General features: G+C 42.7%; 1 protein-coding gene across 1 annotated transcript in view; it reads left to right on the top strand.

Annotated features, from left to right (window-relative positions):
- The window catches only part of adgrb3 (adhesion G protein-coupled receptor B3), a 739,829-nt gene that overhangs the window by 362,036 nt on the left and 361,397 nt on the right, over nt 1-16,396 (top strand). The window contains exons 8-10 of the mRNA XM_048596949.1: nt 298-462; nt 3,829-3,930; nt 4,232-4,338. Coding sequence (XP_048452906.1) covers nt 298-462; nt 3,829-3,930; nt 4,232-4,338 — 374 coding nt within the window. The remainder of the gene's footprint in view (nt 1-297; nt 463-3,828; nt 3,931-4,231; nt 4,339-16,396) is intronic.

The following is a 16,396-nucleotide window of genomic DNA, read 5'->3' as shown; positions in this document are numbered from 1 at the left end:
TGGAATATCTTATAAAGATGCTCGATAATTGTCAACAAAAATAAAAATAGCTGGAGAAACTCAGCAGGTCTCAGGAAGAGTCAGTGGAGCCAAAACAGCGATTCTGCTTTCTGTCCACAGATGCTGCAAAGTTTCTTCAACTATTTCTGTTTTTGTTTCAGATTTCCAGCATCTTTGTGTTTTGTTTACTGTATATTTTCATCTTGGCAGTAATCTCATAACAATCATTCATCGGTCAGGTTTCACCTCCTTACTTTTAATGCAGCTGCATTTTTATTTTGCATTTTTGTATTGAAGAGAATGGGAAATGGAATCCCTGGGGCCACTGGAGTGGATGCTCAAAGTCATGTGATGGCGGTTGGCAGCGGAGGGTCCGAGTGTGTCAGGGGCTGGCAATCACTGGAAAGCCTTGCGAAGGTCTTGGGGAGGAGATTCAGAAGTGTAGCGAACAGAGGTGTCCAGGTAAGACTGTTGGTTCTCTGACTATTTTTTGTAAAGTAATCTAACACCATAAAATTAGTGACTCCAACCTTGCTTAGGCCGAGTTTGATAACCCTCTCGCAACCCTACCATAAGGTTGTGAGTTCAAATCCCAATCCAGAAACTTGAGCACAAAATGATGCTGAATGCAGCATGGAGGGGGTGCAGCCCTGTTAAAGGTGTTGTCTCGTGTGGAGGGTTGGGGGTGTAAAATCATTGATGAGGTTGTTGACTTGCTCACCAAGCTGGCTTTTTGTCGTTCAGGCGTTTTGTCATCATGCTAGGTAACATCATCAGTGAGGCCTCCAATGAAGCGATGTTGTTCTGCTCCATTTGAAATTTATACTCACCTGTCCGTTATGGTGAATAGTGTCATTTCTGGTTTTGTTCTGTATGGATTTGTATATGGGGTCCAATTCTATATGTTTGTTGATTGCATTATGGGTTGAGAACCATGCCCATAGGAATTCTCGTGCGTGTCTATGTTTGGCTTGGGCTACTATGGTTATGTTGTCCCAGTTAAACTGATGGCCTTCATTGTGCAAGTGTACTGATATTGAGGAAAGTTTGTTGTGTCATTTTGCTGCTAGCTGATGTACATCAATTATGAAGGCTAGTTTCCTTCCTGTCTGTCCGATGTAATGTTTGTGGCAGTCATTGCATGGTATTTTGTAAACTACGTTGATTGTGCATGTTGTGGGAATGGGGTCTTTAATCCTTGTGAGTGTTTATCATCCTGTGACCACTAAGAATCATGGTAGCACACAAGCCCATAGCCACTCTACGACAAACACTCACAAGGAGTTTATCATGGAATTTATCATGCCGTTCAGTCCCTTGAGCCTGCTCCATTCTTCAACAACACCTGCTAACTCCATGCTCCTGCCAAGCCCAATAACCTTTCACCTCTTCCTTAAAAATATTCAAGGTTTCAGCTTTCATTGCCTTTTCAGGAAGAAGAGTTAGACAGACTATTGACCCTTTGAGAATAAAACTCATCTGTCTCAAAAGGATGGCGCTGATTTTTAAACAGTGACCCTAGTTCTAGTTTCTCCCACAAAAGGAAATGTCATCTCCACATCCACCAGGTCAAAACTCCTCAGGATTATGTGTGTTTCAATCAAGTTACAACTTACTCTTGCAAACTCCAGCAAACAGAAGCCTAGCCTGTTCAACCTTTCCTCGAAAGGCAATCCACCAAATCCAGGTACTAATCTAGTATACATTTTCTGAAATGCATTAAGTACATTTAGATCCTTTAAGTAAGGAGACCAGTACTGTCCATGGTAGTCTAGATGTGCTCTCGCCCACAGTCTGTTTAACTAAAGTATAACCTCCCTACTTTTATATTCAATTCCCCACATTCATCACATTAAGGGAGCTTGAGATAGCATGGGAAAATGGTGTTGAGGAAGATGACTAACCATGATATAGTTGAATAACAGAACAGTTTTGAATGGGCTAAATGCATACTCCTGCTTCTATGTTTCTCTGTTCCAAAGTCCCAACTATCCCCTCATCCCTGCACTACACCTCGCACTCACCAATTCACTCAATCAATCTGCCATCTAACCACTGACTTAGTCATCCCATCATCAACTTGTAATCTGTTGAAAATTGCATTGCGCATATTGTCCACTAGAAACTATGATACACACACAAACCAGCAGATGGAGTCTGTTAGGAGGATGAAATGAATAAAGAACAGATCTAAATTTAACAGCTCCAGCATTTCTAATTCTCTCTGACTGAATACATAACTGTTTTTGGCCCAGGGAAGTTATATCCATTTCTCATCTTTCTTACTCACTTAATTACAAGCCCACTGAAAGTCTCCAGATCTTTATAAACTTACAGGAATATAACAGCTAATGTCATAAAAAGGGGTATTCCTCTTCGCTGGATTTTTTTTTTTCTGGATCATAGCATAACAATCAGGATCAGCCAGGTGAAAGTTAATATAATAAACCTTCTGTGAAGCTGCTCTGGAATTGTCCACACACAAGTAATGTACTGTAAGAGGAGCACGGGGAAAGCAGTAGAGCAAGCATGATTTCAGTCCCCAGCACCCTCTTCTCCTTCACTCTCGATGCAGTTGACAAAAACTCAGCATCCATTTCATGCCTATCTCCTCTCCTCCCTCTCCAATGACAGCTTTAGTGGGCAGCGGTTGAAGCAAGGAGTGGGGTAAAAGGCAAGCAACCAACCAAGTTGGTATACCCAAAAATGGTCAGGGGCCAGTAACCAGCAGTGGCCACCAACTGCACTCTACCACCTGGCCTGCCCATTCTCCGCCCCACTCCCTCTGCCACCTGCATGTCCTAGCCCAGTACCGCTCCTTCCCCCTTCTTTCCTTTCACCTGGAAAACACTACAGTGCAGGGCCTACTCCACAGGCTATCACTTCTGTTAGCCTCATTCAAGTAACGGCTGAGATACTCTCCCAATTTAATACTTTCCTGCTGTTGTGCAATGTCTGTTTTGAACTTAGAGGAGGTGCTGGAGGACAAAAAGAGCACATTCTGTCAGAGAATCTAAGATCAGGGAGCATTCCAACAGAGTCACAAATTATCTGTCATGAATACTTTAGCAGCGGTGTACATATCCCCACGTATCTTTTCCCTCTGAACACATTCATGCACAGGAGCCCCAAGCTTCAGTCCCAATCAAGAGAGAAGGTTAAAAGCAGAGGCATTCAAAATTGTGATAGTGTAAAGAAGTGGCAATAAAATAAAAATAGAAAATTAATGGAGAAACTCAGCAGAACTGGCAGCATCTGTGAAGGTAGAGTGAGTTCCCAAACAAAACACTAATTCTGTTTCTTTCTACACAGATGCTGTTAGCTATGCTGGGTTTCTCCAGCATCCATTGAGTTTATTTCAAATTTCCAGCATCAGCTGCCATTTCTTTTATTTCATTAGCACATAAGTGGTAACATGGTCGGTAACCAAATATGAATAACAGATGTAAGGCCAAAGATCCAACAGAAGATGAGGATATAAAAATTACACAGCAAGTGAAAGAGGATTCAATAACAACTTCTCAATAAGATATTGGATAAAGACTCGATGAGAAAAAAATTCCAGAGGTGATGGGCAAGGAATGTATTTGACTTTTAACTACCCTTTGGGCAATTTGGGATGGGCAGCAAATGTTGGTGTAGCTAGTGATGCTCACATCCCAGGAATAGATTTTTAAAAAAGGAGCGGAACTCGATGGATTGCCTTTCCAAAGAGTGGGCACAAACATGATGGGCTGAATGGCCTCCCTCAGTGTTTTCTCATCCTTTGATTCTGTCAATTGTGTCAGATGCGATGAATTGTGGATAATGGTTTGCCCTTTCTTTTAGCACCCTATGAGATATGCCCTGAGGACTATCTGATGGCCATGGTATGGAGGAGAACTGCAGCCGGGGACTTTGTGTTCAACAGTTGCCCTCTAAATGCGACAGGTACTGTCAACACGCACCGTCATGTTTAGTTACCAGGCCTTGTAGGAAAAACACTTTTCAAAACATCCAACATTCTTCCTTCTGGAGGAGGAAATAAAAAGAAGATAAATATTTATATTTATTTAGCACATGTTAATTGTTTTAAGGACACATTATTTGTCAAATGATTTATACTGGATGAATGAGGATCAATTGATTTAATGTGGCACTTACATTTAACAGGCTATTGACTTTGTTTTCTTCCCTCTGCATTACTCTGCCAATGCTGTCATTCATTTCTGCTTTTCTCCGTGGTTTGCAGGCACCACTAGCAGACGCTGCACCCTTGATCGTAATGGAATTGCCTATTGGGAGCCACCCAGCTTTGCAAGATGCATATCAAACGAGTATCGATACTTACAACTTTCAGTAGGTGCAAATTCAGCTGCAGTGCTTCTTGCTCACTGAGACTAATGAGAAAACATAGCAGTCCTCCTCTGTATTTAAGTCAGTGATAGACAAGTATGAAAAATACTTAAAATCACCCTCAATTATTAAACAATTACAGGTCAGGATTGTAAAATAATACACAACAACTTTCATAGCAGAAGCCACAGTGAACTGGTTAAATAGACAAAGTGAATATTAAAGATGACATAGGAGTGGGGCTCTTGTGGGCACAGTGGCAGTGTCCCTAACTCAGAGACAGGAGACCAGGGTTTAAATCCCACCTGCTCCAGAAGTTTGTAGTAATATCTCTGAACAGTTTGATTAGAAAATGCAAACAATTATATTATTGTGGTGTTTAAAGATGATTAAAAGATTCAATGGGCAAATAGACTCTCTGTTGGGAGAGTCCAGGGCAAGGGGAGAATCTGTAAAATTCAGGCTAGGTTGTTCAAGGTGATATCTGCAATGTTCTCCCTGTCAAAAGTCTGCTAAACCTAGGAGGTCGATTGAACATTTCAAAACAGAAATTTGAGTTTTTTGTTGGGCAAAGGAGAAAGAGTTGCAGATTCAAGGCAAAAGATATTTTCCATATTGCACATCTCTAGAGCGGGTGGGACAAGAGGATCCTAGACCAGAAGTAGGGGCAATTCTACTGCTCTACAAGAACCTTCACATTCAAAGTAGAGATATTTTCAAATCATCTAGTTCAGAGATGTTATTACACATCTCAGGACTTGAACCCAGACCTCTTGGCTCAGAGATAGGGGCAGTACCATGCACCACAAGAACCCCAAAGATTCAAGGCAGGTAGAGGGAGTAAAGATACAGCTCAGCTGTGACTTAGGTGAATGGTGAAATTGACGAGAGATTGAATGGCATACCCCTGTCTTTATTTTCCCATGTTCTCTGTGTTTTAAACTCACCTACAGCTGGATGCCATTTCATGTAACCTCTAGAAATAGTTCCCAGTTGTTGTTTTAATTGTAGGACAATTACTAAACTTGACCTAGCTTCTCACCTGACTCAGATATTTCAGTTTGACTGCTGACAATTGTTGTTTAGAAGATACTTGGGTAGAAACTCCTCGTTTAAAGTGAGACAGATGGATGAACTTCCTGTTTAAAATGGGCCAGTCCAGGGGACTTGCTAAATTAAAGCCAAACAGAAAATGCTCAATGTAATATTTGGGAAAATGAAATAGAGTTAACATTCAAATATTGGCTTTCCAATAAGAGCTGGAATGTTGATTCTTTCTCTCAATTCACAAATACTGCCTGACTGTTTCAAGTGTACCACATTTACGGAATTTGCAGTATTTTTCTGTTATGATTGGAAGGACTTGTTATTTGGTGCAGATGAGGGACTTCCTGTTTGTGTCAGGCAGATGGAGTGTTTTAAAGTGGGACAGATTTTCCTGTACTGAGGGCCAGGGTAGCTGAACGCTTGGCTGCTAATGTAACTTGAGGGTATGCAAGAGGCCAGAATTGGAAATACACCATGGAGTTGAATTACACACTGGAGCACGCCAACAGAAATAGGCCATTCAGTCCCTCAAGTCTTTCCTGTCAACCAATTAGATTCTAGCTGTTTCTGTGTTTAGCTCCATTTAAAGTTAACTTGCTTGAGGCTCAAGTGTAAAGGTTTGGTGCAATGCTTTGTTTAGACTGAACTGCTACATAATAACAGGCTGAGAATTTTAGGTGTATTTAAACACAGTCACCTTGAACAATTCCTTCAATATATTTATATTTACTTTTCCTCTTGAAACATGAAAAGCTAACATTTTGTGTGGCTGGCTGAGTAAGCTTATTCTGTGACTGCTAAGAGGGCGGGTGTCATGTGCATGCACTAGAGGTTTGTGGAACAGGCAGACTATGGTATTAGTGTTTAACACTGACTTGACATCAGAGCTACCATTTTAAACCCTTTTACTGTATTTTATGCTCACTATTTAATACGTATGTCTGAATATGCATTTGTTAAGATGTTGGCGCTGTTTAAAAAGGATGATCGTCAGGCTACAGCTTGGCTACTGATTACTTCAATTGCCTTTTTTGAGTTTAAGGGAGCACTGAATGTTTGGAGGATCTCAAAAATGTTGGTAAAGTCCCCAAGGGATGATGTTGAGCACTGAATATATCTGAGTACACCATATGCTCCCAGTTGTGGAGATGTGCATTAAAACATGAAAACAAGAAAATGTAGAAAACATAAGTCATGAAAGGAGGCTATTCAGCCCATTATTTCTCTACTGACCAAAAGAGCTATCCAGCCTTATCACAGCTTCCAATGCTTGGTCTATAGGTTATACACCCAAGTATCTATGCAAGCTTTTCATGGCCCATTGTACAACTGAGCCAGTCAGGGTAACATGAACGTGGCTCTAGGTACATTCCCCAGAGGAAACACCATTCTCACCAGTATTCAGAAACTCTGGGGAGCAAGATGCTTTGTTTGGATTCCTGCATTGCCTGCTTGATCTTGCTCAGCTACCTAATGGTCACACAGTGCCCCCCTAAGCTATGGGGGTGACTACCTCAAAGAAATGTGCTATCCATGTTTCTCTAAGCCTCATGATCCCAGGTGCTGTTGAAGCTCAGACCCTGAGCTCAAGTAGCCTGACATGATGCCACTTTCTGCTATACAAGAAACATTTTGGAGTTCCCACATGAAATAGGATGTACATTCCACGAGACTGAAGTACCTCCACCACAAACCTAAGCAATGCACACTAGATACTAATCACCAGTTACACAAAAAGGTTTTGCCATGTGTTGCCAATGGCTTTTCCGCCAATGGAAATTTAGTTCAATTTGTAGGTAGATTGAGATTACTTGTTTACTTGTCTCAAAAATTATTTGCAAGTACATGAAGCAAAAAACAGCAACTGAATTCTCACTTGCTCCAAGTTCCAATCCATGGAACTCTCATTGGCAATGCGCCCACTCTGTGCAGTTTCCTTTGGATTGCTGTGATGGAAGCAGAAGAAACAGAGGGGACAAGCTCCTCACAGGGTGGGGTGGGAAGGGAGGAGGGTTCCCAGCAGGAGACTTTTTTTAAAAATTCATTCATGGGATGTGGGGGTTGTTGACAGGGAGACAATTTATTTTTCATCTCAGGTTGCCCTTGAGAATTTGGGACGAGCTGTCTTCTTGAACTGCTGCAGTCCATTTATTGCAAATAACCCATAATGCTGTTAGGTAGCAGGAATTTATCCCAGTGACACTGATGGAACAAAGATATATTTTGAAGTCTGGAAGTTAAGTGGTTTGGCTGGGTTTGTGTGTTCCCTTTGTATCTGCTGCCTTTGCTTTTCTAAATGGTAGCAGTTGTGGATTTGGAAGGTGTTCTCTAAGAAGTCTTGATGAATTTCTGCGGTGCGTCTTGTAGATGCTACACACTGTTGCTACTGAGCAATGTGAATGTGGCACCAGTTTAATTGGCAATTTTGTTCAAATGCTGTCAAGCTTCTTAAGTGTTGTTGAAGCTGTGCTCATCCAGGCAAGTGGATCCATCACATTCCTGACTTGTACTGTTACAAGTTTCCACAATCACTGGGATTCAACTCTGAATGGATCAGCTAGCAAGAAGATTAAGGGCCACAGCCACATGGATGGCAACTCGCAGCCACAGCCTCTGCCCTGTGCTTGCTAGTTTTCATTCCACGATATACCACACCTCTATTTCTATGTCATTAGTGCAGCATAGCCCCCGATGCATCTAACATGCTCCAAACCTCAGTGCAGGTACTAGATGTGATCCCAGATGACACTAGGCCCAACCATCTTTAGCTGCTTCATCGGTGACCTTACCTCCATCACCATCAATCAGAGTGGTATGGTGGCTCAGTGGTTAGCACTGCTGCCTCACAGTGCCAATGACCCAGGTTAAATTCCTTGTAGATGGAGGACAGGCTTTGGTGAGGCAGGAGATGAGTTACTCGCTGCAAGATTACTAGTCTCTGACCTGCTCTTGTAGCCACTATAACTATTTGGCTAGTTCAGTTTCTGATCAATGGTGACCACCAGAATATTGACCGTGAGGGAGTCAATAATGGTGACTCGATTGAATGTCAAAGGGCAATGATTAGATTTTCTTTTGGAGATTGTCATTACTTGGCACTTGTCTGGTGAAAATGTTACTTGCCCTTTGTCAGCCCAAACTTGGATTTTGCACAAGTCTTCCTATATTTGGACTCAGGCTGATTCAGTATCTGAGGAGTCGTGAATGGTGCTCAACATTGTGCAATCAGTGAGTATCCCCACTTCTAACTTTATAGAATTATAGAATGGCTAAAGAGTGGAAGCAGGCCATTTGGCCCTTCGAGTCCACACCGACCCACCCAGACCCATCCCAAACCTGTAACCCTACATATCCCATGGCTAACCCACCTAGCCTGCACATTCCTGGACACTATGGGCAATTTAGCATGGCCATTCCAAATAATCAGCAAATCTTTGGACTGTGGGAGGAAACCTGAGCACCCAGAAGAAACACATACAGACACAGGGAGAATGCATAAACTCCACACAGTCACTTGAGGCTGGAATTTAACCTGGGTCATTGGCACTGTGAGGCAGCAGTGCTAATCACTGAGCCACCATACCACCCTGATGGATGGTGATGGAGGTCAGGTGCTGTGGCCCTTAATCTTCTTGCTAGCTGATCCATTCAAAGTTGAACAGATAGGAAAGCAGGCATCTCACAGTGCCCCAGTGATTGTGGAAACTTGTAACAGCACAAAATGGAACTTACTTATCTTCTCTCAAAATGGAGAAGAGCAGGGAGAGGAGTGAGCATGTTGATTTGCCAGTTTAGTGGCTTCCCAATGGTATTAGGTTCCATCGAGTGCACACACATGGCTTTGTGGTTGCCTGTTCTCAATGCTGATATATACTGAATGTGCAAAAGTTACCATACAATGATATTCATTCATGCTCAATACTTCATGTTAATTAATGGTATTTGGTAAGTAGTGGGAGATGGTGATGTAGTGGTAATGTCAGTGCTTTAATAATCCAGAGCTGAGTAAGTGGGAGCCGTGGCAGAGTAACAGTGCTGGGGAGAATGAATACTGTACTCCTGAGAGAGGACAGCAGGTTTGAGTTCCACAGATTCACTGTCACTCCCCTCTAAGCACCTCCAGTAGTCTTGGTCATTTGCTGTAGGAGGACAATCTGCTGGATTGCTGCGAGACTCTGGAAGCAGCTTTGATCACAAGAGTCTGCAGCCCCAACAGTAGCAGTACAAGCCTATGAGGTGGCCAGGTCATACCTCATGAGTTCAGTCTGAGCATCCACTGCTACATTGAAACATTAGCAGCTTCTACTGTGATGAAAGCTGAAACATCAGCCACTGATCATGGTTGGGTCTGAAAGTGTTGTCATTGGAGTTGGCCATCACTTTTACACCAGAGAGGATGGGTTACAAGCTCTTTGAAGCCCTGTGCCAAGTAGCACTGTTGTCCTATATGATCCTTTTTGGTAACAGGCAGTTGTCTGACACTCCTGCCAAAGGACCAAACATTTGCACCAACTCCCTCTATCCTCTGCAGGAGGACCCATTGTAACGTTGTTCTCAGGAATGCTAAAACCCACACAATCCCTTCTCTCTGCCCCGGCCTGTTGCTCTTTGCCACTCTCTGCCACTCTCCAAGGTTCCCTCCGTGCCAGGATCCAAGTTTGTGGCTACTAACTACAGTATATCTTTTTTCCTCTGTTCATTCTCCCTCTAAACCTGTAAAGATGGCAAAATTGGATGGCCAGGCAACAGTGACTTTTTTTTGTCTCCCCATTCTTCCATCGGATGTTGTCTGTCCCTCATTGCCCTTGGGTGGCTTTACTGGCCATTTCAGCATCAACCAGATTGCTGTGGATCTGGAGTCATATGTAGGCCAGATGGGCAAGAATACGAGGTAAGAATGGCAGATTTCCTTCTCGAAAGGACATCAGTGAAACAAAGATTTATATGACGATTGATGATAGTTTCATGGTCACCATCACTGAGACTAGCTTTCAATTCCTAGTGTTATCATGCAAAATTTAATTTAAATTCCATTAGAGCTTTTGAATGGGATTCAAACCCATGTCCTCAAAACATTGATTTAGGTTGTTTTTTTAATACTAAACTAGTGATGTTGCCGTGACTTCACCATCTTTCCATTATTCTCAACATCTTCTTGAATATCTGAAATCCTAACTGCAGAAGGTCAAGCTTAGGCAAATGTATAGCAAGCTGGGTACAGTTACACAGTCAACAGATTGTGGAAGGGCATGCTGGTGTGGATCGGAGTTTGCACTAGACAGACAGACAGACAGCAGCAGCCATTGATGCTCTCAGTACTGTTTGCCATTTACCTCATTGACAACAGCCTCCCCCATTCCCCTCCCACCACACCCAGGGTCCCAGAATCATGGAGGACCCACTTCAGTGATAATTGCTGTGGGGATGGGAGGATTTGGTTCTTGAATTTGAGGTCATTTTGAGAGAGAAAGAGAGAGGGGAAAGAGATCAGAGACAAGGGCCAAAAGGTGGCTCCCAGTCCCACCATTAAGCATTTACTGTCATTGATTGAGGCAACCCGCAACCACCTGGCCCCTTCACCCACTATACCCAAGGTAACAAGCTGCCACAGTGTCATCAGCGGCGGGCCCCTTTCAGATGAAGATAAATCTTTTCCACTCTCAGGGTGAGTACATAGATGGCTGTAAAGATCAATGCAGCTAATCCCTTCTACCTACCCTTGGTCCATATCCCTCCATTCTTTGCATATGCTTATCTAAAGTCCCTTAAATGCCCCTGTCGTATCTATCTCCACCACCACCCCTGGCAGCACATTCCAGACTCCTACCACCCTGTGTAAAAAACTTGCCCCTCACATCTCCAATGAACTTTCTCCTTCTCACCTTATATGCATGTCTGCAATATTAGACATTTCAATTCTGGAAAAAAAAAAGATTCTGACCATCAACCTTATCTGTACATCTCATAATTTAGTAGACTTCTTTCAAGTCTCCCCTCAGCCTCTGCTGCAGCAGAGAAAACAAAAAGAGTTTTTCTATCCTCTCATTATAGCTCATAACTTCTAATCCAGGCAGCATAGAATAGAATCCCTACAGTTTGGAAACAGGCCATTTGGCCCATTGAGTCCACTTGTATCTCCAAACAGCATCCCACTCAGCACAATCCCCATCCTACCCCTGTAACCCTACATTTCCCATGGCTAATCACCTAGCCTCCACTGCTCCAGAGAAAACAACTTGCGTTTTTCTAGCCTCTCGTTATAACTCATACCTTCTAATCAAGAAAGCAACCTACTTCGGTACCCTTTCCAAAGCCTCTACATCCTTTCTGTGATGTGGCGAGCAGAATTAAATGCACTACTTTAAGTGTGGCCTAATCAAAGTTTTATAAAGCTGCAACATGATGTCCTGACTCTTGTGCTCAATTCCCTGACTAATAAAGACAAACATGCCATACGCCTTCTTTACCACCCTATCTGGATCAGTACTTGGAGCTACAATGAGTTATGGTGTTGTGGCCATGATGGAGACTTGGATATCACAGGAACAGGAATGGTTGTTGGATGTTCCACAGTTTAGATGTTTCAAAAGAAATAAGGAGGGATGTAAAAGTGGGGTAGTGGCATTGCTAATCATGGATGGTATCAAAGCTACAGAAATGGAAGTTGTCGAGGAGGGTTTGTCTACTGAGTCAGTATGGGTGGAAGTCAAAAACAGGAAAGGAGCAGTCACTTCATTGGGAGTTTTCTATAGATCCCCAAATAACAACAGAGACACTGAGGAACAGATTGGGAGGCAGATTTTGAAAAGGTGCCGAAGTAATAGGGCTCTTGCCAATGGTGACCTCAACTTCCCTAATATCAAGTAGAACCCCCTAAGTGCAAATAGTTTGGATGGAGCAGATTTTGTCAGGTGTGTCCAAGAAGGATTTCTGACTCAATATGTAGATAGGCCGACTAGAGGGGAGGCCATATTGGATTTGGTGCTTGGCAACAAACCAGGCCAGGTGTCAGCTCTCTCGGTGGGAGAGCATCACAACTCCCTGACCTTTACTATAGTCATGGAGGGAGATAAGAGCAGTTGGTATGGGAAAGTATTTAATTGGGGGAGGGCGAATTACAATGCTATTAGGCAAGAACTGCGGAGCATAAATTGGGAACGCATGTTCTCAGGGAAGTGCACGACAGAAATGTGGAGGCTGTTTAGGGAGCACTTACTACAAGTACTGGATAGGTTTGTCTCACTGAGGCAAGGAAGGGATGGTAAGGTGAAGGTACTTTGGATGACAAGACATATGGAACATCTGAATAAGAAGAAGGAAGCTTACTTAAGGTTGAGGAGGCAAGGATCACACAGGGCTGTAGTGGGTTACAAGGTAGCCAGGAAGGAACTTAAGAATGGACTTAGGAGAGCTAGAAGGGGGCATGAAAAAGCCTTGGCGGGTAGGACTAAGGAAAACCCTAAGGCTTTCTATACTTATGTCAGGAACAAGAGGATGGTCAGTGGGAGGGTAGGGCTGATCAGGGATAGTGGAGGGAACTTGTGCGTGGAGTCTGAGATCAGGGAGGACCTTAATGAATACTTTGCTTCAGTATTCACCAGTGAGAGGGACCTTGTAGTTTGTGAGGACAGTGTGAAACAGGCTGATATGCTCGAACAGGTTGATGTTAGGAAGGAGGATGTGCTATAAATTTTTAAAAAACATGAGGATAGGTAAGTCCCGTGAGCCAGACAGGATATACCCAAGGTTACTACAGGAAGCGAGGGAAGATATTGCTGCATCTTTGGCAATGATCTTTGCATCCTCACTGTCCACTGGAGTAGTACCAGATGACTGGAGGTTGGCAAATGTTATTCCCTTGTTCAAGAAAGGGAATAGAGATAATCCTGAAATTACAGACCAGTCAGTCTTACTTCTGTGGTGGGCAAATTATTGGAGACGATTCTGAGAAATAGTATTTATGATTATTTGGAAAAGCACAGTTTGGTTAGAAATAGTCAAAGGAAAGGTTGAGGGAGCTAGGGCTTTTTTCATTGGCGCAAAGATGGATGAGAAGTGACTTGATAGAGGTGTACAAGATGATGAGAGGCATAGACAGAGTGTATAGCCAGAGACTCTTTCCCGGGGTGGAAATGACTATTACGAGGGGGCATAATTTTAAGGTGATTGGAGGAAGGTATAGGGGAGATGTCAGAGGTAGGTTCTTCACACAGAGTGGTGGGTGCGTGGAATGTGCTGCCGGCTGTGGTAGTGGAGTCAGATACTTTAGACACTTTTAAGTGACTCTTGGATAGGCACATGAAAGATAGTAAAATGAAGGGTATGCAGGTTAGTTTGATCTTACAGTAGGATAATAGGCCAGCACAACATCATGGGCTGAAGGGCCTGTACTGTGCTGTACTGTTCTATCTGTGGGGCCATTTTCAGGGCACTCTGGACTTTAACCCCAAGGTCCCTCTGTATGTCAATGCTATTCAGGATCCTGCCATTAACTGTATATTTTGTCTTAGTATTTGATCTCCCAAAGAGCAGTACCTCACACTTACCCAAATTAAACTCCATCTGCCATTTCTCCACTCATATCTGCAACTGGTTTATATCCCACTGTATCCTTTGACAACCTTCTACACTATACACAACTCCAACTGCTTGTTAATTATAAATTTAATTCATAAGTGGTGATTTAGTGGCAGCTTCATTACAGTTAACAATAAAAGATTGACAATGGGCTTTCCTGCCCAGAAATTACTTCTGGCCATGGTGAAAGGGGTTCAGGTACCCCATCAATCCACCTCCTTTGCATTCTTTTTGCCATCTCTTTTCTATGGAGATCACATCAATAACAAGTTGTAGAAAAGTTTCCAGCAAATAAAAAACAGGAGACTTGAAGTCCAAATAAATAATTTAATCCCACTTGCCAAAATCTGGTTTGTAGTCCTGTAGGGTCACAGCCTCTGTTGTGTACATACAAGGTCTTCTTAAAGGTGATGAGGGATTTTTGCTTTTACCACCCTTTCAGTCAGTGAGTTCTATCTTCTGAATAAAAAATAATTCTACTCTTTTTCCACTATAACTGTTCTACCAATTACTTATGCTTACACTAATTACAATTATTTAAATCCATGCTGCCTGCTTATTGATATCCTTATGAACAGAAACAGATCCTTCCAATCCACCCTCATGACCGCTCATAATTTTAAACCCCTTAGTTAAATATCACCTTAACCTCCTTCAGTCTCCACCAAACCAAAGGCAGCAAATCCAACTGTTCCAGCCTGTGGGAGAGAGAGAGGTGGAGAGAGAGAGAGGTGGAGAGGGAGAGAGGGGAAGGGAAATATATTAGTGTGTGTGGCATAACATGGTTCAGTCATGTGCTTGTACGTATGTTTAGGATGTGAATGTGTGCAGCTTTCAATAACATTAAGCGCATAAGGCTGATGTGAAAGACATGAAGGTGAACTATGAATGTTGGTTGGCAGAGGTTTTTGGCATGTGAGTGGGGTGTGTGGAACAGTGGGAGTTTTTAGGATATGCACGTATTCACTGACCTGGACCGCAAGTGAGATCATTGAACTTCTTATGGCATTAAGTCCAGCTTTTTGACAGCAGAATGGTAACATTGGCTGCTGTGGCTGTTAGTTCTTCATGCCAACTCAGGCCTTGTCTGGAGGGATTCATACCCCCATGAGGAAAAAGAACCTCATTTCACTTGTCAACTTCTCACACCGAGGCCTCTGACATAGCATCCAAGAGCCTTCTAACGTGTACTGTAGTCTGAATTGTCATTTCTGTACCGGTCTTGAGGCCTTTACGTATCGTTAAAGTGTTTAACCATTGATACAACCAGAATGTGCCTCAACTTTCAGAGGTACAGGCTGTCTTAAAGTTGAGCAAGCTAACTTTGTGGTATGAGCCTTGTATATGCTTGGGCTTTGTTCTGAGGTTGTAAAACTATTCAGCAGTGCTGGTTGACCCACATTCAACAATCATGCCCAAGGAGGGAATTATGAAATGGGGTGCATAACCTTAAATGTAGAGCGAACACAATCAGAACTGATGTCAAGGATTACATCTTCACACAGAAGATCATGGAAATCTGGAATTTATTTTCTGAAGTGGTTGTGGATGTTGCAGACAATTGAAACTTACAAGACTGTAAGAACTTAAGTCTTGAAAGTTTCAACTGTCTGCAACATCAACAATTGTTTCAGGGAATAAGTGGCCAGATGGGTAGATACCTGGTAGATGAAATTCAATGCAAAGAAATGTGAGATAATGCATTTTGGTAGAAGAAACATGGTGAGACAATATGGGCTCGATGGGACAACTTTGAGGGGTGTACAGGAACAGACAGTCTTTGGGGTTCATGTAAATGATTCTCTAAAGGTGGCCAGGTAAATTGAAGCAGTTTCGAAGAAGGCTTATAGGACCTTTGGGTTTATGAATAGAGGCAAAGCATATAAAAGCAAGGAAGTGCTCCCGCACCTCTACAAATTTAGTCAGATCATATTTGGAATGTTGTGTTCAATTCTGGGCACCTTCTTTACGGAAGGATGTTAAAGTCCTGAAGAGAGTTCAAAAGGAGACTAGAATACCAGGAATGAAGGACTTTAGATACAAAGAAAGATTAGAAAGATTGTTGTCCCTGGAGCAGAGAGAGAGAGATGAAGAGGGGACCTTATTGAGGTATTCAAAATTATGAACAATTTAGACAGAGTAAAGAAGGATATTTTATTTCCAATGTTTAATATGTCGGTAACTAGGGGTCACAACTTCAAAGATAGCCAGCAAGAGAGGTAGGAGTGAGAGGAGGAGAAACTTCTTTTCACAGTTGCCAGGATCTGGAATGTGCTGCCTGGCAGAGAAGTGGAGCCTGATTCTATAGGAAGTTTCAAGAGACAGCTGGATATATATTCAAAAGGGATGAAGTTAGAAGGCTATGGAGATAGGCAGGACAGTGGAACTAGCTGGGTAGCTCCTTTGGGAGTGAAGGGTTGAATGGCCTCCTTCAGTA

Source organism: Rhincodon typus, chromosome 5, assembly GCF_021869965.1.
Source record: "Rhincodon typus isolate 14 chromosome 5, sRhiTyp1.1, whole genome shotgun sequence".
Taxonomy (NCBI): Eukaryota; Metazoa; Chordata; class Chondrichthyes; order Orectolobiformes; family Rhincodontidae; genus Rhincodon; species Rhincodon typus.
Note: the sequence above shows the minus strand (reverse complement) of the source record. Positions and strands in the feature narration are given on the sequence as shown.